The 21680-nt window shown below is 47.5% G+C and overlaps 1 protein-coding gene across 20 annotated transcripts in view; it reads right to left on the bottom strand.

The window, feature by feature from the left end:
- The window catches only part of TRERF1 (transcriptional regulating factor 1), a 196929-nt gene that overhangs the window by 3271 nt on the left and 171978 nt on the right, over positions 1 to 21680 (bottom strand). For 17 of the 20 annotated variants that reach the window (XM_047733631.1, XM_047733638.1, XM_047733643.1 and 14 more), the window contains 7 exons: positions 21434 to 21573; positions 21196 to 21299; positions 19637 to 19712; positions 11789 to 11877; positions 9882 to 9992; positions 3599 to 3802; positions 676 to 923 (listed from right to left, as the gene is read on the bottom strand). In XM_047733631.1, the coding sequence (XP_047589587.1) occupies positions 676 to 923; positions 3599 to 3802; positions 9882 to 9992; positions 11789 to 11877; positions 19637 to 19712; positions 21196 to 21299; positions 21434 to 21573 (972 nt within the window). The remainder of the gene's footprint in view (positions 1 to 675; positions 924 to 3598; positions 3803 to 9881; positions 9993 to 11788; positions 11878 to 19636; positions 19713 to 21195; positions 21300 to 21433; positions 21574 to 21680) is intronic. The other 3 variants (XM_047733645.1, XM_047733647.1, XM_047733650.1) reach the window with 1 other exon arrangement.

Genomic DNA, 21680 nt, shown 5'->3' with positions numbered 1-21680 from the left:
ATAAGGTAGTTCCCAAAGTGAGTGCTCAGCAAGTGTTAGATGTTACTAGTACTGCCTGCTGTCGGTTTTCCTCTCTGAGCGGTCTTCAGTTTTACTTAAAAGGGCAGGTATGACAAACAGGCTTTTTCTCCTGAGTCATCCTGATCAATTGGTTATGCCTGTTTGAAGCATTCGGGTGGAAAAGATCTGAGGTCCTGTCTTAAGATGACAGCGAAGAGTACAGCAATCAGCTAGTGATGTCTGCCCCGGACACAGGAATGAGCCTGCCGTGAGAGGATACTTCCTGATACATGTTTCAGAGCCATTCCCAAATCATTCAGAAGGAATGCAAAGAGAGCCACACTCGTGAATATGGTTTGGGTGTGAAGGGATGGAGTGGGAATCAGAGTCCCACCCACCATTTCTGAAAAAGAGGGAAGTTTTTGTTACTAGAGGTTTGCCCTGAAGTTGTCTGGCCTTATTAGGCATGAGGATATCAGAATGACCATATTCTGAGTCAGAGACAAGGTCCACCCACCCTGAGGCTCTGTGCAGACCACAAGGATGATATGAGGGAGTATTTGGAAACACTGGGTTCTTTTTCTAGCTGAAGAAACCTCAGACCATCTTGGCCAGGCCTCCACAGAGCACTTATTCATCAGACTCAGATTTGGTCCCCAGTCCAACTGCACGTACTTGCCACATTCCTTGCAGGGGAAGATGGTGGTGGGGTCTGTCTCGCCGCTGGTGGTGCTGTGAGAGGGGGAGCTCTTCACTGAGCAGTACCCGCTCTGGGCACTGCCAGGCTTCTGCTTCCCAGAGGGGACGGCCCCCCGGGCTTTGGTCACCTGGTTGGTGCCACCATGGATGCGGGCGTGGCCATTCAGTGCCTGTCGGGAACTGAACACCTGGGGAAGAAAGGGAGTGACATGACATCTACAGTCCTGAAAAGGAAATTAGGGTTATTAGTTACTCAATGGTGAAACATGTGATACTTGAAACAGTGTTTAATGATGGGGTACGGGGGTTTTATGTAAGCAAACTTTGGACGCGGGCATGAAAAGGTCAAGGTCAAATACTACCACCACTAACACTGTGCCCATAAAAAAAAACCACATTGTTGTTACAACTGGAAGACAAGAAGCACTGTGGCTGAGTCTGAAGGACAAAGCTGCCATCTAGCAGTCAGGGGCCTGGGGGGCGAGATCCAGCATCTCTGTGTCATAGGGAGGGCTGCTGGGCCATTTCCCCTCTGTACACCCGATTTTTTTTTCCATCTGTAAGATGAGGGAGTTGACCAGCTTCCAAACTCTTTTTTTTTTTTTTAAGTTGGAAATTACCTCCCTCTCCTCCCCTCCCCTTTTCTCCTTCTCTTTCCTTTCTTTCTTTTACTTTAAGAAAAACAAAACAAAACAAATCAGGTTTTGTGCAAATGCTCAAAGTTAAAAGCAGAGGTGTTCTGGCTGAAATAGAGCCAGCACCCCGGGAAGTGGGCCTACTTGCTCAGCTCTGTCTCCCTACCACGGAAAGCCCCAGCACCCCAGAAACACAGGTGGAAAGACACTGATTAGCGGCTCTGATAAATTCTGTATATTACATCCAAGCCTTCATCAGTGACCAATTGTCAAAGCAATGTTTCAGACTCCCAGATTTTACTGTAGGATGATAAAAAGGGGCAGGACCTGGACAGTCTTTTGACACTTACCATAAAGCAGTCTCTCCCAACCTCAGTATGACTGACATTTGGGGCCAGATAGTTTTTGTTGGAGTGGGGCCGTGTTAAGTAGGAATTTTAGCAGCATCCTGGTCTCTACCCTGGAGAAGCCAACAGCACCTCTCCAGATGTGACATAAATGTCTCCGGACATTGCCAAATGCTCTTGGGGAACAAAATCATTCCTAGTCGAGCACCACTACTATATAGAGATGCAATCCACTTCCCTGAATTTGAAGGGCCCCGACTTCCAGCTTGTTAAACCCATCAGCTAACAGGCCTACCCACGGAGCTGTAGGAGGTTTGCTCTGTGTGAAATTCATGAGTTCTGTTTATGGTCTTACCGGGGGGAAAAATAAATCTACGTCTGATTTAGCATCCCAAACCTCCAGACTTAGGCAAGGAATAAAACTAACATGTTTTCTCCCTGTGAATTTTAAAAATCATTAAAAAATATCCAGCTTGCTGAGCATTTCTGATTGGCAAAAGTGAAAGATGACTTCCCACTCAATCAAGAATTTACCGTACACCAAACTATGAGCCGATGAAAACAGTGAATTTCTAAACTAATTCACCCAGAAATACTGGCATTGAAAGTCACATCTTAGCCATCCCTGGACGGAAGAGCTCTATACAAAATGGAAATGATGTGGTGATGCTTCCAGGTCATTAAACATCAAAGACAGAAACAAGCTAGCAATTTCTTATGTTCTCTTCGAAGCTAATGCCAGATGTATGTATTTTTTTTTCTTACTTTTCCAGTTTTTTTCTCGAATGTAAATCAAGTGAATTTCTGTGTTAGTATCTAAATATTTTAAAGACTATTGCTTTCTCCATCTAAATGTCGGAATCATCAAGCAGGATTCAATACACTCTGGAAGACAGTGTTGTCCTGCATAATATACAAGCAAAGATGAGCACTAGCTTGGAAAACACAGGGGTTCTCGTGAAGGAGTTAACATTCTCATTTTTTGAGGAATACCTCTAGAACTTACCTGTACAGGTGTGCCTGGCTTTAAGAAATCTGACTCAGGAAAAGTTCAACAATGCAGGCTAGTGGGGGACTGGTGACCGACTGAAAGTCTAAAGTTAACATCTTAAAAAATATATATCCTTTAAGATACACTGGGGGCCTTAGACCAGACCAGTATAGATTGCATAAGGACTTCCTTAGTGCTAAGAATGATCTAACGGTGAATTTGTTTTATTTTAGCTAAACGGTATTTCCAAAGTACTTGAAAAGTACTATGTTAATTGTACAGACTCATGTTCAGCCCATTTACATGATTAAATTGCTTAGTAAAAATTTTCTTGGTTCTTTGCAAAGCATACAAAGGTAAACTTCAGCTAAATCATTGTAATGATTTTCTCAAATTTCAGATTACTGACATTTGAATGAGTAATGCTTAATGGAATCATGAAACGCAAAATCTTCCAGACAGGTGAGATGACCAGGAATGGGGACAAGTGTTACGAGAGGGCAAGCCTTCTCCGTGGGCTCCCCCAAGGCATTTCAGGGCCTGCCAAGGGGGCAGGACCTAGTGTCACATGGCCCCAAGGGGTGGAGGGGCACCAAGAAACATGGCGTATAAGTTCTGGAGGCCAAGGCTCACTGCTGAAACCATGCTCAGTAGCTCTGAGGAGCTCAGATCATAAGCTTCCTTATGAAGGGCAGGGACCTTCTCTGAGGCCCCAGAGCACCCCAGAGCTCATCTGCCGGCTCATCAACGGCTGAGTGAATAAGGAAATGGAAACACTGGAAAAAAACACCAGTGCAACGTGAAATCCCCTTCGTGAAACTTCCCTTGCTAAAAGTGCAGCCTTTCTAAAGCGCTCTGTCCTTAAAGCCAGGCACAGCCCACTGCCCTCCTAGTCCCAGCTTCCCGAAGGACACGGCGACACTTACAGCCCCGCAGTTGGGCATCTCACAGATGAAGGAGCCGGATGGCTGGCCAAGGGCCTGCAGGGGTGGCCCCTCCGAGGGAGCCAGCGCGGGGCCTGGCGGTGGCTCGGGAGACTTGGGCACCTCACTCTCCTCTTCTCTTGTGGATTTCCTATCTTCTTCCGGGTCCTCCTCCTCCTCCTCTAACTCCTCTTCTTCTTCACTCGTCTGGTGGTGAGACAACAGAAGCAAAAGAGGGGACATCCCCAAATGGCATTTTTAGTGATGAACAGGCCACCAGCCAGAAGAGGAGAGAGGGGCTGAACACAGGGGGTTCTTTCTGCCTAAGGAACAGCGGCAGATGGTCTCTACCAGCCCCGTCATTGGGTGCTTGGGGCTTTGAGGTCGAGGAAGTCCCCCTGCCTCACTTTGGGGCCCCTTCACCACTTTTGTAAAAATATGCGAAGGCAGAGAAGAGAGATTTCTGTGTGTAGAGTTTCTTTCCCTTGCTCAAGACCATTAGACTTTGAATTGGATTAAATGTCACTCGTGAGCAGCTCTGTCTCCCCTGAGCAGTAAAGAAGGCTTTTAAGCAGCCACGATACTGCAGAAATCCCCCTGGAGAGAGACTAAAGACCTATATAGTGATTTGTTTCCAGACCTTACGATACATTTCTGGGCAAGATGACCCACATGTCTGATCTGACCGATGGCCTGTGGAAAGCATGGGACTCACGGTGCTCTGACGGGTTCCTGCTTGCTCTTGTCAAAATAGAATCCAAGAGTGAACGTCAACAGCTTTGTAGAGAGGAAAGGGGAAGGGATAACCCCTCAGTCCCCACATTTTTTTTTTTTTTTTTGGACTGTGTCATCATGGGCTTGGAGAAATGCCTACCAGAGGTATTCTATCAAAAAGAACATGAAAAATAGTAGCCTCGCTGCAACTGTGTCCCTTCCCCCTACTTCAGAACAACCAGGTGGAGAACACAGCAGAAAGTTCTGCCTTCCCCAGAGGTCACAAGATGATAAGTCACTGGAGCAACTGATGTCCTACTGTGGCAGGGGTGGGGTGGAGGGCAGGGACGCAGGAAGCCTTCATTCTATTTGTTCAAGTACCTTACTCTGTTTCCTCCATCCTCCCGGAGGGATGCTGGCTCCTCCAGAAGGATGGAGGCTCAGGGAGAGGGAGTTCTACGTTATGTCAATTTCATTCCAGCTTCTGTTTCACAGCACTTCACATTTTACAAAGTATTTTCATGTTTGCAGTCTCACCCAGAAGCTGGAAACATCTTCCCATTTTACAGATGAAGAAACAAAAGGCACGTCCTGTTGCCTCCACCCTGACAGGTCAGCTGTGTCTGCCAGGCTCTGCTTAAAGCACATGGGCTCCAGTCTGATTTATCCCAGAGAATGATGGAACTCTGGGGGAACCTACGATTCTTAGAACCCAGAAGCAAAAATTCCTGAAAAGGACGAAGATTTCTAAGAGTAGTAGAGCAGTCCCCTGGGATCCAGAAACCACAAGCTTTCTCTCTCTAGTTTGGATTGGGGGCAGGAGAGAAAGACAGTGCTAGTACATATGGGGCATTTAACATTCCAACATTGTCCCACTGCTGTCTGCATTTATTACTATATGCGTATTTGAGAGGATGTAGTGATAGGGTATACTTAAGAAATAGCTTCGGGGTGCCTGGGTGGCTCAGTTGGTTAAGTGACTGCCTTTGGCTCAGGTCATGATCCTGGAGTCCCTGGATCGAGTCCCACATAGGGCTTCCTGGTCAGCAGGGAGTCTGCCTCTCCCTCTGACCCTTCACTTCCTGTGCACTCTCTCCCTCTCATTCTCTCTCTCAGATAAATAAATAAAATCTTAAAAAGAAAATCTTAAAAAAAAAAAGAGAGAGAAAGAAATAGCTTCAGTTTCCAGTGGGTTCATTACAATAAACCAGTAATGATTACATTTGCTGAAAGACTTCAGTGAGCACAGATGTAGGCCTACTTCATTTTGCAGAGTGACTTCTGATATATGAGTTGTAGGGCTCATAATTATGAGTATAGAACACACGGGTTAATTTTCCTTAAATGGTCTGATTCCCATGTGAATCCAACATCTTTGAACCTCAAAGGGTTTCAGGTAAAACCATGTTGTGTCAAACTCCAATGGTTCATTCCAGACCTTTCTAGAACTGGAACTCTGTGGACTCAATATTGCTTTATTAAGCAAGCCATGGTCCACACCTTGGCCCTTAGATTACATGGTAACTTTTAATGACAATGGCGTTTGTTTTACAGTCCTTGCTATAATTACAATTTTCTCACAATACCATTTTTGGGGGCTTAAAAACTCTTAGAAAGAGAAAGAGATCTTAGAAAGATTCCATATAGCCACAAATTTACAGATTAAATTACACTGTGCTGTGATTATATATGTCTCTGGAATTTAGATAGGTTTTATTTCAACTGGCAATCTATACATGTTCACAAAATGATTTATCACCAAGCCATATGGCTTACCAAAGTGACTAAGAGATACAAAGATAGGAGGACAAGAATCCTAACATGGACAACTTTGTATCAACAAGTTGGCCATTTCACGATGTATTGTGAAATAAAACACTGAATAATATTCCCAAACTGGTAGCAGGTGGGCAAATACAGGATGGGGAGGTGGTGATGTATTTAACACGGTGCTTAAAACCTTGGGAGTCTGCAGTAAGAGTTCCTTGAGGAGGATGATACTCTTATTTCTCAGGCATGCAAATGGAATTTGCATGATGAGACATTTGTTAAGTGAAAATACAAATGCTCAACAGCCCAAATTTACTCCGAAACATAAATCTGAGCGTCACAGTTACTTATGATGATGGTGATGGTGGGGATGAAAACATGCTGGATGCCTGCTAGGAATTAGGCACCACACACACACACACACACACACACACACGTGTATGCACGCGTACATACACACGAAATTTCTGGTGCATACGATAATCCCGTACAAATTTTTCTTTTATAAACAAATGAGGAAATTGGCCAGAGAACGACTTTCCCCAAGGTCACATAGCTGGTAAAAAAGTTGAACTGAGATTGAAACCTCAACTATCTGATTTCAAAATCTAGCCTTCTTCATTTATTGGCCCTGCAGCTGATGTCCACAGGGGGACATGTGTTCATCTGCACACAGTTTAGATTTTCAGCCCAAACAAAGAGATCCTAAACCCCTCCAAACCATTGCAAACGGCTGCCTGTAAATGTCGAAGGGCAGCAGGAGCGCTCCCAAGCTTCCATCAGCAGTGGACCAGGTGGTAGTAACTTAGGTGCTTAGACCATGGTGAGCATTGCCTTTGGGAGACCTGACTGCTATCTTCCAAAGTCAGCTACTCTTCTCACTTAGTTTCTTGAATTGTGCTGAATTTACAACCGGACCCACAGATTGGCCTTCAGTGGGAGCATGAGTGCGGGCAGGAGACAGGGAGATGTGATCACTACTTTTCTCCTACATCCTTAACAGAGCCCACCCTGGTCCCCTTCTTTTGCCTCCAAGATGGGAGGACCTCTCATGGCTTTAGGCCAGAAGTCTAATCAGCTGAGGAAGCTACTGCGGTCTGTTGGCCTTCTGGTTATCTCAAGAGCAGCCATTCCTCACAAACTCTCCTTTTCCCTTCTCCTCACAAAAGTCCCTGAACTATCCGAGTGTGTTCCATCTGGACGAAACACTATGGACCTATGATCAGGAAGCCATTCCCGGTGTCCGGGCAGGCCCAGAGGACAAAGGGCAGGACCCCTATGACTGTGCCTTCTGCACCCTTCCCATTTCTTGCATGGTCCCAATTTTTCATCTCTACTTTGCAAACTTTCCTTAAAAGGCTGACTGTGTCTTCACAGTGCCTGAAAGGAAGCGTGAACTACCATGCTGACCTTAAATCAAGATTTGCTCCCTCCCTCTCTTTCTTTCTTTCTTGTGGGCCTGAGTCATCTTTGCACGTGGCTTTTTGGTCTCCTTAAGGTAACAAGGGTGGGGATGCTCCCGATCCAACTTCATCCTGGCTCCTGGTGAACAGGCTCAAGAAGGTGTGGCTCCTTGGGCATCATCTTACCCTCTCCTTGTCTCAGGCTAACAGGCTGGCCTGGCCTTTCTGCACAGCTCCAGAGCCCTGCCAGCCCATGACGGCCCCTCTTCCTTACGTGGTAATATCTTCCTTAGCAGCAATCCCCTGCTCTGAATCCCCCTGTTCTCCCCATCTCCCTGCACTGTGTTCATAGAGGGAGCATTGCTATGAGCCCCAGTGACTCCTATCTGGGAATGATGTTCATTCACTTCATTCCACAACAGATATTTAAAGGATTTATATGATGCTAGGAACTCCCCTAGGCACTTGGTAACACACAGCTAGAAAGACATCCATTGGCCTTAGGAAACCATATTCTCTGATTTTTGCTTTCTTCCAAAACATGACTCTGACAGAGACCAGAATGTTTCAGAACTGGAAGGGACCTTCCAAATCATTTAAGCCATCTGCCCCATTTTATAGGTCAGTAAGCTTAGGAGCCAGGTCTTAGGTCTGCAAGACCAGGTTTCTTCATGCTTGTTTGCCATCTAGTCCACTCATCTGGAAAGTAATGTTCTGTGCGACCTTGGGCAGCCCTTCGCCTCTCTGGGCCTCAAACCCTTGCCCAGGCATGGTGGAGCTGGAGGAGAGAGAGGACCTAAGGCCCCATCCAAGCCCTTCTGGCTCTTGTCTTAAGCCGCTTATAAACACTCTTGGGGTTCATGCTAAAGCTTCCATTTGTGTATGCCACATCCTCCAACTTCAGTATACGCTCCTGGTGGGGGGGAGGGGGGCCAGAGGCCAGTTGACATCCCCAGGTCACCCACAGTACCACATGCACCTTGTTGTTTACACCGTGGGAACTCAACTGCGTTCAGCTGATTGAGCCAGAACAGGTCACATTGCTTTTTTTTAAACATTAGGCCACAGGTGAGAACAATGCTCTCCAGATAGAAGACAGCACCCACTTCAGCCACTCAAACAAAAGCCCTGGTCACGGGAAACCGCAAGCACAGAACACCATCACCTCTGATGCAGATTGATTCTTTCCTGATACCTGGGTCCAAATATAAATTCAAATATGTGTGTATATTTCACAGCTAGGATCATTCTTAGGTAGGAACTTAGACATCAAGGCATTAATGAGTCCAAGAGTTTTTATACTTCTCTAAAAGAGTCTGCATTGTATTGCTCTTAAGTATCACACAGAGAATCAGGCTCAGACAACATCCTCACCAGCCATTTGACCACAGCTAAGTTACCTATGCTCTGTGACTCAGTTCCCTACCTCCCGGACTGTCTATGAGGATTAAATGAGTTCATACTGGTAAAGGGCCTAGCACAAGGCCCAGCACATAGAAAGGGCTATGTAAGTGTCCATTAAAGAAAATAAGCCACGTATGTGCTAACACAACTGGGGCATGATGGTGAATGACAGTGTAATTACATATATTCAAATAACCATGAATTCTAAACACTTTCCCCGATGGTGACAGCTTGGAGTTCACGAATCTGTTGTAAGACATGCCATTTTTATACACCCCTGCATGGCTGGTAATGTTTCCCACAGTGCGTGGAAAGATTTCCCCTGGCTATGGATGCAGATAAAAGGAGTGAACCACAAGTACAAAAGTGATCATAATTACTGAAGCCACACATTAGGGGTTCAGAGAAGACTTCAGTGTCTTTCATCTTTAGTGTGTTATGTCTTTCATGTCTGCTTAATATGCAGACAACTTTGGATCGTCCGCCACCAAAGGAAATCAATCTTGAGGATAAACGGTGATTAAGGATTAGAATATACACACTGCTAACTATTCCTCGATAATTGAGAGCTCCTGGCACTGTCTAGAAGCCACTCCTTGGTCATGCTTCATGGACGCTGTGGGAAAACCCGAGGGCTGTGCTTCTCTGGCCAGCAGCATCTGTGATGCCAGTGGATCAGAAAGGATATCCTGGGGGGTCAAGGGCACCCACTTATAAGGCATCAAGTCAAGGCAGGGATCACCCTGGGTGCCTCAGAAGCCAGGCCAGCCCTCACCTCCTTGAACTGAGTGCTGAGCTCCGGGGCGAAGTCAGAAGCACCTTCCTTCCGGCATTTCTGTGCCAGGAAGTGGAGGCCTGAATCCCACCAGGGAGCGGGCCATCACCTGCTCAGGTGGTCACCTCCATAAAGCCGAGCCAAACGCCAGCCGCTTACTAACCTGGGTGTGGGGCGGGAGCGGGGCCCACATAAGCAGCGACTGACCAGCTTCACTCACCACAGAATCATCAATTTCTGCAAGGCGTGTCCGGTGCTTCCGTCCCAAGCGCATGATCTTTTTCCAGGTATAGTAGTACTCCACACACTGAGCCACCGTCTTAGACTTCACCTGCCGGGAAAGCCATCCGCAGATCAGCTTGGTAGCATGCGTTCTGCCCAGCCACCAGCTTTCTTGAAATGGCTCACAGGTATTTGCAATTCAATTTTAAAAAAAATATAGATCGGGAAAACCCTCCTTCGGCTCCTGGTCTCCCTCCATCTTGCCTGGTCTCCCTCCATCCAGCCCTCACTCTCCACCCCCGCCACACAGCTACCCCTCATTTCTTGGGTCTCATTCCAGAAACTATGCAGATACCAAAGAACACAAAAATGTATTTCTCCTCACAAGAGGCGGAACACTGTCTGCTGTTTTGCAACTTGACTTTTTTTTCCACAATATAGCCTGGAGATCTTTTTTGATGTTGGTTCACAGAGAGCTCATTCCCTTTTTTAACCCATAAAGCAGCATGTTTTTTCATTTAATGTGCTTGAGTGTATTTGGCTCTCCGGCTGGTTGACCTTCAAAATCTATTTGTGAAAAATGTTCCTCAGTAATCGAACAGGAATGTAAGGCAAAAGTTATGATGATAAGAGCTTAGTTTCTGCAGGAAACCTTGCTCTGTCCTCCCCCAAGGGGGCAAAGGTACATAGAGGAAAAAAAAAATGCCTTTGTGTAGTTCATAGATCTCCAAGCTCAAGGTGGGGTTCAATAATGTGGGTTTTCTGGAGGCTGGCCACACTTCTGGGGGGGTAGCCAGCCAACCCAACCGTGAGATCAGAGGGGCAACACCCCAAGTCCTGTCTTCCTGAAGCTGTCCCCTTCTCATCACTGGATATCTTGAATTTCCTCATTAGAGCTGCACAGGGAGTGAGGACACTGGCTCGGAGAGCACTTGCTCACAAAGCCATGTCGCCTGGCAAACATGACACACGACTCCATCACCAGTCAAAACGGTGCAGGCCTGCAAGGGGTGAGGCCTCCACCGGGTCAGTCCTGTGGCAAGGGGACTCAAAAAAGACGACAGCATGGAAGCTGCTGAGCTTATGGGGCCGCCAAGAGTGGGGTGGGCTCCAAGGCAGAGAAAGGCAATAATGAATACATATCTGGAGATGGGGGCAAGAGGGAGGAGAGTCTACCTGTTCTGATTCCTATCCATCAAGGAAGGCCCTAGATTAAGGATGGGAGACAGGCACCCAAGTGGGTAGCATCGGCCAGTCCAGATGCCAGTGGGAGTTATTATCTGCAACTGTTCTCTGTGGACCTGAACATTTTAATGACCTTAATAACACAATACGGCTCCATTGTTCATGGATTTTCTGAAACACCCTTGGAAACATTTTAACTTTTAGTCTAAATACACCTCAACTCTTAGCCAGTGAAGGTCTATTAAGTTCATTATCTGCTGTAAAAGTGCTATTTCGTCTGTATAGAAGAGTTCTATTTTGTTGCAAGATGTTATGTATGCAAACTATTATTTTTATTATTACTGCCATTATGATTAGGGGCCCAAAACCAGATGCTTTGCTGCTGGCTAGCAGGGAGGCACCTATCAGCCCTTCTTTATCAGAAAAAAATTGCCAAAACACAACAAATCTGTCAAATATACATGAAATGAATCATGTATATTGTAAACTAACAGACCCGTCCTATTTATTCTGAGAGAATGTATTAATTACAAGTATTTAATAAGATAAAAAATAACCCCCCCACCACTATGTTCTCCTCCCTCACATCCCTGACACTGGAGTGACCCTAACATCCTTCTTGTGAGAGTGTTAAATGAGTACCAGAGATTTCTGTATGTCTTTAGGTGCACAATTTCCCAAATTCAATTTCAAGTGAGCGATTAGAAAAAGCATGCTTACCATCTTCTGTACAAAAATAAAGTCTTTGCTGTAAGTGGCTAGTGCTTTATTAAACAGTTTTCTTTCTAGAGAGGTCCACTTGTCCGAACCTACAAAACAGAAACATTGTAAGAACAGCTCACAGTTCTCCCTACTTTTAGGTGCTGGCTGATTTAGTTACAAAACATGACTATTTAGCAAGTGATATGATACACATCCAACTCCCGTTTGAACAAGAAATCCAGTGTAGTGTAATGGTTTGCAACCCTGACAGCTGGGTTCAAATCCCAGCTATGGCTTTGACCTTGGAAAGTTACTGAACTCGAGACTCAGTTTGGTGACCTACAAATGGGAATGATTCCAATTGTCCTCAGCTTTTGTGATCTCTGAGAAGGTTAAAGAAGATAAGACACCACAAGTGCTTAGCTTAGTAACTGGAAAATAGGGAGTGCCCAACAAATTGTAGCTATAGGCAGATTCAGCAGTCTCCACCATCAAGATGCTCACCATCTAGTGGGGAGACACACCAGCAGGCCACGGTGTTCAAGGTGAGCCTCACGCTCAGGTTAGGGTCAGGCTTCCCGGTAGAGCAAACACCTGAGCTGAGTTTTAAAGGACACGCAGAAATAGTTCAGGTATGGAGGAGATGGAAGGGAATTCTGGGGAGGAAACGTGTTTGAGGCAAAAGTAAGAGCAAAGAGTGAGATGATGCATTCATTCACTTCATTCATTCATTCATTCACTCACTTACTCACTCAACGGGTATTAGGTGTCTACTACACGCAAGACACTGTGCTAGGAAAACAAACAACAAAACCCCTAGCATTTCTAGGTGCTTACTATTCCGTGTTCTAAGTACTTCACAGGTATTAATCATTTGGTTCCACCAATAACCCCATAAGACTGGCATTACTGTTACCCATTTTACAGATGAAATGGAGGTGTTCAGAGAAGGAGTAATCCAGTATGGTTTAACTACAAGCTCCCAGCTAAGAGAAAGCAGATGAGGCTGGAGAGGTGGGTGGGACCAGTCCCTGATCTTCAAGACCAATGAGGACGAGGCCCCACAGTGCTGGGTTGGTGCACCTGCTTTGGTGGCTGAACTTGATTTTCACATTTGTTTCCCCTCCATAAATGAGAAAGCACGATATGCAGATCATCATACAGGGTGGTCCTGTTAAGAAATTAAGCTTATTTCTAAGATAGGTCCTATTTCTGGAGGCTCTAGATAAGGTTCAATCCTGGTGGCTGGTTTGCAGAAAACTCTGCCTCACTTTTCTGGCTTTTTGAGTTCTCCACATCTCTGAATTTTTTGGATGGTACACGGCAGGACCTTTGACGTTCTTCTACTTCTCAGAGCTATAATCCCCCAAACCGTAGTACTTTCCCTCCTCACCAGGGTAAGCCCAGGATTTCCACTTTGCTATGGCTGGCTGATGAAGATGAAAATACAGGAAACCTGAATTGTGTCTCCCATTGGAAGTTTCAGCCAGAATCAGTGAATCAGGTTCCTTGAGAGAATGTGTGAGTCAGCAATAGAGACAGATTTCTCAAATAAACACCTTCTTCGTGTGACCCAGTGATGGGTCCCCAAGCCAAGAGCTCTGGCTCCAGACTCAGAATATGTTCTGTGGAGTTGGCTGGCTTAGACCTCCAAAACACAGGGCCGCCACCACCTGATTTCTTTGGTTTGCAAGTTTCTCTTTATTTCCAGAAGGGGAGTGGCCTTCCGAATAATCCTCAGCAGAAAGAAGCATCTTCCACAGGTTCTGGAGGCTGGGACATCTCTGGCTATGCAGCCATCACAACAAGGAGGAGAAGAGAGGATGAGTGGAGAGGTTTTGCTGGAATGGATATGAGTAGAGGACGTCAGTGCGATTTGGGTCTCTAGAATGGTTCCATCAGTGTTCCTCAAATTCTCTCTAATATTCAGGGCCTTGGAGTCCCAGCAATCATATTCCTCTTGCTCAGGAGCAGACGTAGAAAGAGAGAGACAGAAAGGATTACCAACACTTCAGTTGAATAACCAAAGAGCAGCCGTGGTTTCCTTTAGGTAGCCATCCAAACAGCAAAGAGGTAAGAGGAATCAGAAATGTAATGATGGAAGAGGATCATGATGGGGACATGTCACATTGGCTAAAGCCCTGGTCAAGCTATCCCGCTGCAGGTCTGGAGCCCAGACAGCTCTGAGTTGCATCTCAGATGTGGAATCAGGGGACCTCTTGCTGATGATGACACCCAACTAGATCAATGAGAATCCTGTCTGCTCTCAGCCAGAGCATACGTTTCCTAAGTTAGAGTGGGGCTCTCAGACCTGATGAGACGCTAACAGGGCCAGGCAGCCTTCTCAGGTCAGCACCCATCTCTACAGTGGGCACAGGTGCTTCCACTCCATGCCAGGAGCAGAATCATCACATGATTATAGCCCAGGTCTATTTTTTTTTTAAAGATTTTATTTATTTATTTGACAGACAGAGATCACAAATAGGCAGAGAGGCAGGCAGAGAAGAGGAAGGGAAGCAGGCTCCCTGCTGAGCAGAGAGCCCCATGCGGGGCTCGATCCCAGGACCCTGGGATCATGACCTGAGCCGAAAGCAGAGGCTTTAACCCACTGAGCCCCCCAGGCGCCCCCCCAGGTCTATTTTTAAGCAGCATATCCCTTCATGCCTCCAAAGAGCTTGTCAGTTGCAACCCCACTGAACGGGAAGTAGCTTCCTGGACCATCTGTCATGGGGAACTCCAAGCCTCATGGGGGAAGGGCATCCCCCATGCTGATTCCTCAGTGATTTTTTAGGGCTGCTGCTCTGTGATGGGGTCTTCAGTCTCCCCGACCTGAGTGTTATTTCCATACCCCTAGTCCTGGATCAGAAGCACACTGCACTTCCCTGCTCTGAGGGCTTGCAGGGCCCGGGTCAGGGAGCATATGCTCAGAGTAAAAGACAGCTGCCTTATGTGGTCCTCTGGGTGCACTTCAGTGCATAAGACAGCACCGTATATGTGTGTCTATCCAACAAGGGCATCCATATAGTGAGAGGCAGAGGCAAGGCCAGACCAGCAAACCCATTCGCTCACACTAAAGCGGGGTCCATCTTTATGACATTCTGATTACAAGTGCCCACAGGGCTGTACCCCTGGGTTCCTGGACAGAATTCCCAGGACCGCGTCTAGAAACACCCAAATGTGCTTTTCCCAGATAAAGGCACTGTGCTGTGATAAAAAGGGGTGACTTCAGGGGTGCCTGGGTGGTTCAGATGGTTAGGCAGCTGCCTTTGGGTCAGGCCATGATCCCGGGGTCCTGGAATTGAGCCCCACATCGGGCTCTCTGCTCGGTGAAGCCTACTTGTCCCTCTCTCTCTGCCTGCCATCCCCCCTGCTTGTGCGTGCTGTCAAATAAATGAATAAAATCTTAAAGGAAAAGCGGTGACTTCAGCCAAGAGACCCCAGTCTGCAAATGCAGTTCTACCACTTACTCCTATGGCCTCAGGCAAAGGTACTCAACTTCTCTGGCTCTCAGTTTCCTCTTCTCTGACAGATAGCACCATTTGGTCCTAAGTGGGTAGGTACACAACAATTATTGCTGGTCCCTTGGAAAGGAGATTCCAAGTCAACCCACAGCTAGGGGATACACACTGTCCCTGGCTGACCTGTATTAACGGCACTGGAGAAGGCCACTGGTCCGTGCTGGTGTTCCTAGTTCTGTGGGAGTACAATCCCACCACTGCTGGTTGCTGGTGGCTCCCCGACTTCCACTCCCCGACCCCTGAAATGCCTTCTGTAATCCCATCAAGGCAAGACTCAGGCATCTCATTCCCAGAGGCTCTGTCGGATGGGAGGAATTTCTTCATTTTTAGACAAGGTTCTAAGCCAGCCCTTCCTGGATTCTGTGTCTTGGACAAAGTCCAGGATAAAACAAAACCAAGGCAGGGGGCTGCCTCTAACAGTCCCCTTGCTCTGCCCTTTCTTTCTCTCCAGGATCCCCGCTGTCCACTCAGCATGCACACAGGGTTAGTGGGCTGACATTCCCCTTGCGCTCATTTGCCCTACCTGGGGATTCCTGGCTATTGGGCTGTTATCAGCAGGGGCCCTTAACAAGCCGATTAAGGCTAATTACAAAAGGCCTAATTAACTGAGGAAACTGGTGCTGGAACAGTATCCAGAGGAAAAATGTTCTGAGCTTTGGTTGCTGGGAAACAGGCTCTGGACTAGGGCTACATTTGGGGCAATCTATAGCGAACCCAGGCAATTAAAAAGAGACATGGAGTGGTGAGAGAATTGGGCTCAGGATCTTTTAGAGGGCCCTTCCATCCTGCTCTCAAGACTTAAAATACTTTTGTGATGATGGTGTTATTGCACAGAACAAGGAAGACCTGTTCACTGCAGGGAAAGGGGGACTATTTTTCAATCAGATCTTCATTTCTGCGTAAGGTTTTCCATAGTGGGTAAAGGCTGAATCCTTTTTTAGGGATGGAGGGTGAAGTCAGCTGCTGCCAAAGATCCCTGTGAGGCAGAAGGAAGGGAGGCCTCCATCTGAATCCATACCTCGAGCTCGTCCGCTGAGCCCTTCTTTACCAGCATTGTGTCAAGCAAGGCCAGAGACTAAGTACTGACTCAGGTCCTGCCCTTGAGGTGACCACTCTCCATCCAGAGACATGAATTGAGAAAGCCTGGAAAATGCCATCACAGCTGTGTTCCTTGCCGAGCATTCTCTCGAGTATGTAGTCCTGTCTGCTTGTCAAACTGGGCAGCTTCCAAGATAGAGAACAGGCCTTCGCCAACCAATTGGGGATTTCCTCCAGGAATCCTGCAAGTCCGAAGTGGGGTCAGGGTCTGGGACTCAGGAAAAGCCTGGGCTGTGGTGGGAGCTGGATGGTGGCCTTTGTTGCACCCTTGCCAGGAAGCATGAGACCCGTGTCTGCACCCACCTGCAGGAATGATCAGTTCGGTGGAAAACCCAGGGATGCAGGAAGCCCCTTAATCACAACCAGGCGTCCTCCTCACCCTGACTACCCCATGTTCAGGCCTTCCCCACCCAACCCAACTGCTAGCAGGGAACCTCTGCAAAGTGCTACCCACACATGGGCGGAGGGGGCTGAGAGGCTGGACAGTGTGCCTGGGTGTGGATTTGCATGCCGGAGGCCACTGCAACGGCATGTTCCTTCCTCCCAAGGATCTTGTACAGTGCTCCTCCGGCCTTGGCAAGCAGCCTCCAGGTCTGGCAAGCTGCCCACCCATACTGGTGTCTTTCCTGGGCCCCAGCACTGGTCACTTTTTTCTTTTCGTACTGAATTGTTTGGGATGAGAGGGGCAATGTCCTAAGTAAAGTAGGGGAAGTGATTTTCACAGGCCTGGGTCTCCGTCTGTCTCCCCCCAAACTTGTAGCCTCTGCCTCTAAGCTCAGATGTTCTACCTTGCCTCCAGGGACAGAGTGGGGGTGGGGTGACACTGGCCACAGCCACAGAGCCAAAGCCTAAGGCGATCCAGAAGACAGTGTCCTGGTGATGCTGACTTGACAGAATCCTACTGGAGAGCAACCCAAAAGGGCACAAAGGCCAAGACAGGATGGGGCCACAGGGATGCAATTCACTGATACCCTGAACCAAACTGAGGGAAGAAGGTGGTGGCTGGTAACTAGGACATGTGAGGGGGATATACTCCGGGGCCTCTTCTGGGGCCTGGAAGAGAACTATTAAGGGGTGGAGACTTTAGGGACCCATGACCTGCGGCCTTTTTGCTTATAGTTCTACAAGATTCTCTGCGGCCCAGTCTGTGATCACTTCCTGGAGAAGGCAGACGTCTGGCAGATATATGTGAGTACCCTTTTCTTGGAGACACAGGGCTAGTGGAATACCAACCCTTCACACCTCAGCTCCACCTCTCCTGCCTCTAAGGTTGAAAATTTCAGGAGGCAACAGAGTGCTTCCTGGTCTGCTTATGGGGGAGGGAGGACAAGGATGGGCAACTCATTGGCTGGGGATCCTAAAAGATGGGTAATTTTAGCAGAGTTTAGTTTCAGAATCCTTATTATTATTGCAGCATTTTGGTTTTGTTTTCTTTGGGGAGGGGTGGCTTCTATATAGCTTTCCAAATGTTATGTCATGAGACACATAAAACAATATTATACTTGCTTGGCACAGTGGGAAGAACTGGATGGAGGGGGTCTGGGTCTCAAGACAAGGTTGCTCACAGCTGGAGCGGACCAGCCCAGAGGCTCCGGCCACCCTGGTTCCCCCGTGGGTGAGGCAGCTACAGCAGATGGCTGGGAAGCTCCCTGTCATCAACCGTCTCGCCCACTCTTCAAAGAAGCCTGAGACAGGCTCCAGTAGGCTGGACAGCCTGTCAGGGTTTAATGGGCAGCAGATGACACTGGGAATTAAGAGGATTGAATTGTTTCCACGGCAGATTAGGGAGAACGCCCACATCTTCCTACCCGCACTCAGGGCAGACACCAAGCAGGAAGTGATGGAGACAATAGTAAGAAACTGGTTGGCTTAGGCCCCAGTTAAATGATTTCTTATCCCCGTGTCCCTTTTGTGCTTGCCTACTTCTGGTAGCAGCCCATGTGCTGACAGTGATCCACAGGCAGACATCCAGGGCTGTCTGCGCTCAGGTAAGTGGCTTCTGGGCTCCCCGCCCCCCGTGATGCCACACAGTTAGTGTGGCAAAGGGTGCTGGGCCCGGTGGGGTGCCCATGGAGAACACTCTCGTATTTGCTGAGCAGCCCTCACGTTAGGCCACATCTGTCTGCCTGGACTGAGGACTAGGAAAGGTCCAACCAGGTCCCCAAGCCCACTTCAGTACTTAGCACCTACTCATGCAGGGTCTGCCCAAGGCACCAATGGAACCTTTAAATACTCATTGGAGGATTTAGTCCCCTCTGAAATGGAGAACCCCGGCAGGCTTGCACAGGCCCTCAGAATGGATGGGTTTACCCAATTACCGGAAATTAAAATGTTGATTTCAACTTCCTTTTGTCACTTCAGGCTCCCTGACCTGTCGCCTTCTCTTTCCATGATTCTTACCACATTCAATTCTCAAAGGTGTTTTCTCCTTCCCCCTTACTGGTGATGCCATCATTAACCCACACCGTCACAGGACACATTCTGTATGTGTACGTGTCTATGTGTAACACGTGTACATATATGTATATGCATGCATATATATGTAAGTGCGTGTGTATAGTACACGCATATGTAGATGTCCTTCTCTGGCCTTGAGTGTCATCTGTGGTTGGTGACTCCTTCCTCCTCAGACTCCAGACTGCAGGACATAGGATTCCACCTATGTCCATCATAGGCACTGTTTTATCTTAGTACTTAGGACAGTTTCTTGTATGCAGCAAGTACTCAAAAAGTAAACAGTCAATAAATAAATGATAGTGACTAGACTATGCCATGCGTTGCGCTACGTCTACTATTTCTGATCATCACAAAAGTGCTGCAAGGGATGGAGGAGGAGCCCCGTTTCACAGGTGAGGAGACCAAGGTTCCAGAAGGCCAAAGGGTGCAGGCAAGATCTGAACCCATGGCCACTAATTCCAAAGCCGAGGGGGCCACCGAGCGTTGTCTCTGTGCCGTCCCCTGGGTGGTGCCTTCCTGCCGACGCATCAGTCTCACCACCACGCACGCAGGCACCGGCCACTGTCACCTGGCTCTTGGCACATCCATTAGGGTGAGGGGAACCCATACAAACACCCAAGAGTACCCAGCCAACAGACACAACTGCCCCACCAGCTGTGCCCCAGAAGCCCTGGAGCTCACAAGGGGCGATTAGGATAGGATTGGTGGATCTATTATTAAAAAGCGACCCCACCAAACATGCAAAAAGCCTGCTCTCAGGAAGCAATGGGGCACAAGGCTCCTGGCAACCTACCGGCATAGTGGTAATTTGCTAACGGATGACATTTTAACCTGACTGGCTTCCTCAGCAGCAGCATTTCCAGAGCAACCTGCAGACCCATGGGAGAGAAAAGGGAGAGTCAGTGAGCGGTCTGTGGGCTGCAGGAAGAGCATTACCTAATGGGGAAAAGGAGTCAGCACTACAGAGCTAGGAGTTCTGGGTGCTGGAAGGAAACCCAGACTGGGCTTCCTTTCTGGCCGGCATCTCATGGGATGTGGCACTCAAACACCTCCCCCTGCCCGTGCCTGTGGCCAGTGGGTCCTGTCAGAGAAAAATAGTGGAGACACCACTTCTTCCCTGGTGAAGGCCCCAGCCTCAGAGAGACAGTGGGATCTCCTCTGAATGGGGACTCAATCTCTGGGGAAAGGCTCCAAGGAAATGAGTGGGTGATTTGTGGGTGTTTTGCAGAAAAATGCATTTTGTTACAATTAACATAAACAGTTGTGTTAATAGTAACTGTACTATGCACTGTCTTTCCAGAGAGCCTAGGTAAAGAACCCTTTCAAATATGCCTCTTTCAGCCTGTTCAACTTAAAAAAAAAATGGTGCCTGTGGAATTGTACACAGGAACAGTAGATGGGTTAGGAGCAGAGCAAGGTTTAGAATCTTGCTTCTCAAGTGTGGTCCATGGGCCAGCAGCATGGGCGTCCACTGGGAGCTGGTTAGAAACGCCAAACCTTGGGCCCCACCTCCAGAACTGTTGAATAAGAATTTGCATTTTAACAAGATGCCCCAAGTGATTTGTGTGCACATTAATAGTTTGAGAAATGCTTCTCTGCAATACTTGTCTTAAAGGATTAAGAAGCGTTCTCTTAACATCCTAGAAAATCTATGAAGGGAATCAATAATATCATGAGAAGGCAGTATTGGGACACAAGAGGCCAGATTTGGTACCAAAACCATGTATTACCTAAGGGGGAAACTGATGTGAGTAACTGAGTGCCCCTAGCAGGAGCCCAGGTGAAGCAGGTAAATGGTCAGCTAGGATTCTGGGAGAATGGCACCAAAGGTCTGACTGTGTCAAAGCTGCAAAAATGACCCCAGTTGGTACACAGCAAACCCTTCATTTCGGGTAGGAGATAAACTTCTATGAACATCAAACTGGCTGACATCCACAGCAGGGAAGAACAATCAGCAGAGTAGGATAGGCTCTTTCAGGCCAAGTCTTGTCTCAGTAAGGTTTTCTACTTCTATCATTGGAGGCCCAGTTTCTGATGTGAATTATAAGACTGCTGAAAAGAAATTCTAATTTCCCAAGACAGGTGTGAGCATAATTATTACTCAGGAATAGACGTACAGACAGAAGTCCAACTGCAGGTTTCTCCTGCAGGCTTAAATCCGGACCCACTCAGTGAGATAAGGAACATGCTGGCATGTTGATTGGTCATGATCTTAAGAACTGGTTTTATGGCATGTGGGACAACACAGAATTTCAGGAAAATACTTTTCAAAATTCTGACATGGAGAATATGAACTGTGAAGTCTCTCTCTCTCTCTTTTTTTGATGAAGTCTCCCCTTCTCCATTCCTTACCATCACATCACCTTTGGCCTCGAAAAGAGAGTGCAAAGCAAATTCAGAATTGGTCCCTCCACCAGGCAACGCACTTGAACAGCACAAATTCAGGAGATTCTCCACTGTTGGGGACAATAAGAAGCCACTGCATCAGAGAGAGCTCAAGTCTCAAGGACAAACAACACCCAGCCTGAAGCCAGAGACCCCTGTGAGAGGATCAAGCCTTCCCCACCCAGTTCTTCCCACATGCCAATACCTCTTTGCTGGAGGTCATGGTTTTCGAGCTCTGGCCAGGGCTTCCATACTAGTGTGGCCTTGTGTGTGTCCTGAGCCAAGGCAGAGACATCCTGAAGTTCTGGGATCTCTGCTTGGAACCTCAAGCCAATGTTGATGCGTCTTTAAGGACAAGAATGAAAACAACAGTGTGGCCTTCAATTTGAGGTCAAGAGCAACTGTCAGGAACTTGAAAAAGGAGGAAACCAGTTCCTTCTGCAAGAAGAATG

Source organism: Lutra lutra, chromosome 6 (genome assembly GCF_902655055.1).
Source record: "Lutra lutra chromosome 6, mLutLut1.2, whole genome shotgun sequence".
Classification (NCBI taxonomy): Eukaryota; Metazoa; Chordata; class Mammalia; order Carnivora; family Mustelidae; genus Lutra; species Lutra lutra.
The sequence above is the reverse complement of the archived record's forward strand: the minus strand, read 5'-3'. Positions and strand labels throughout refer to the sequence as shown.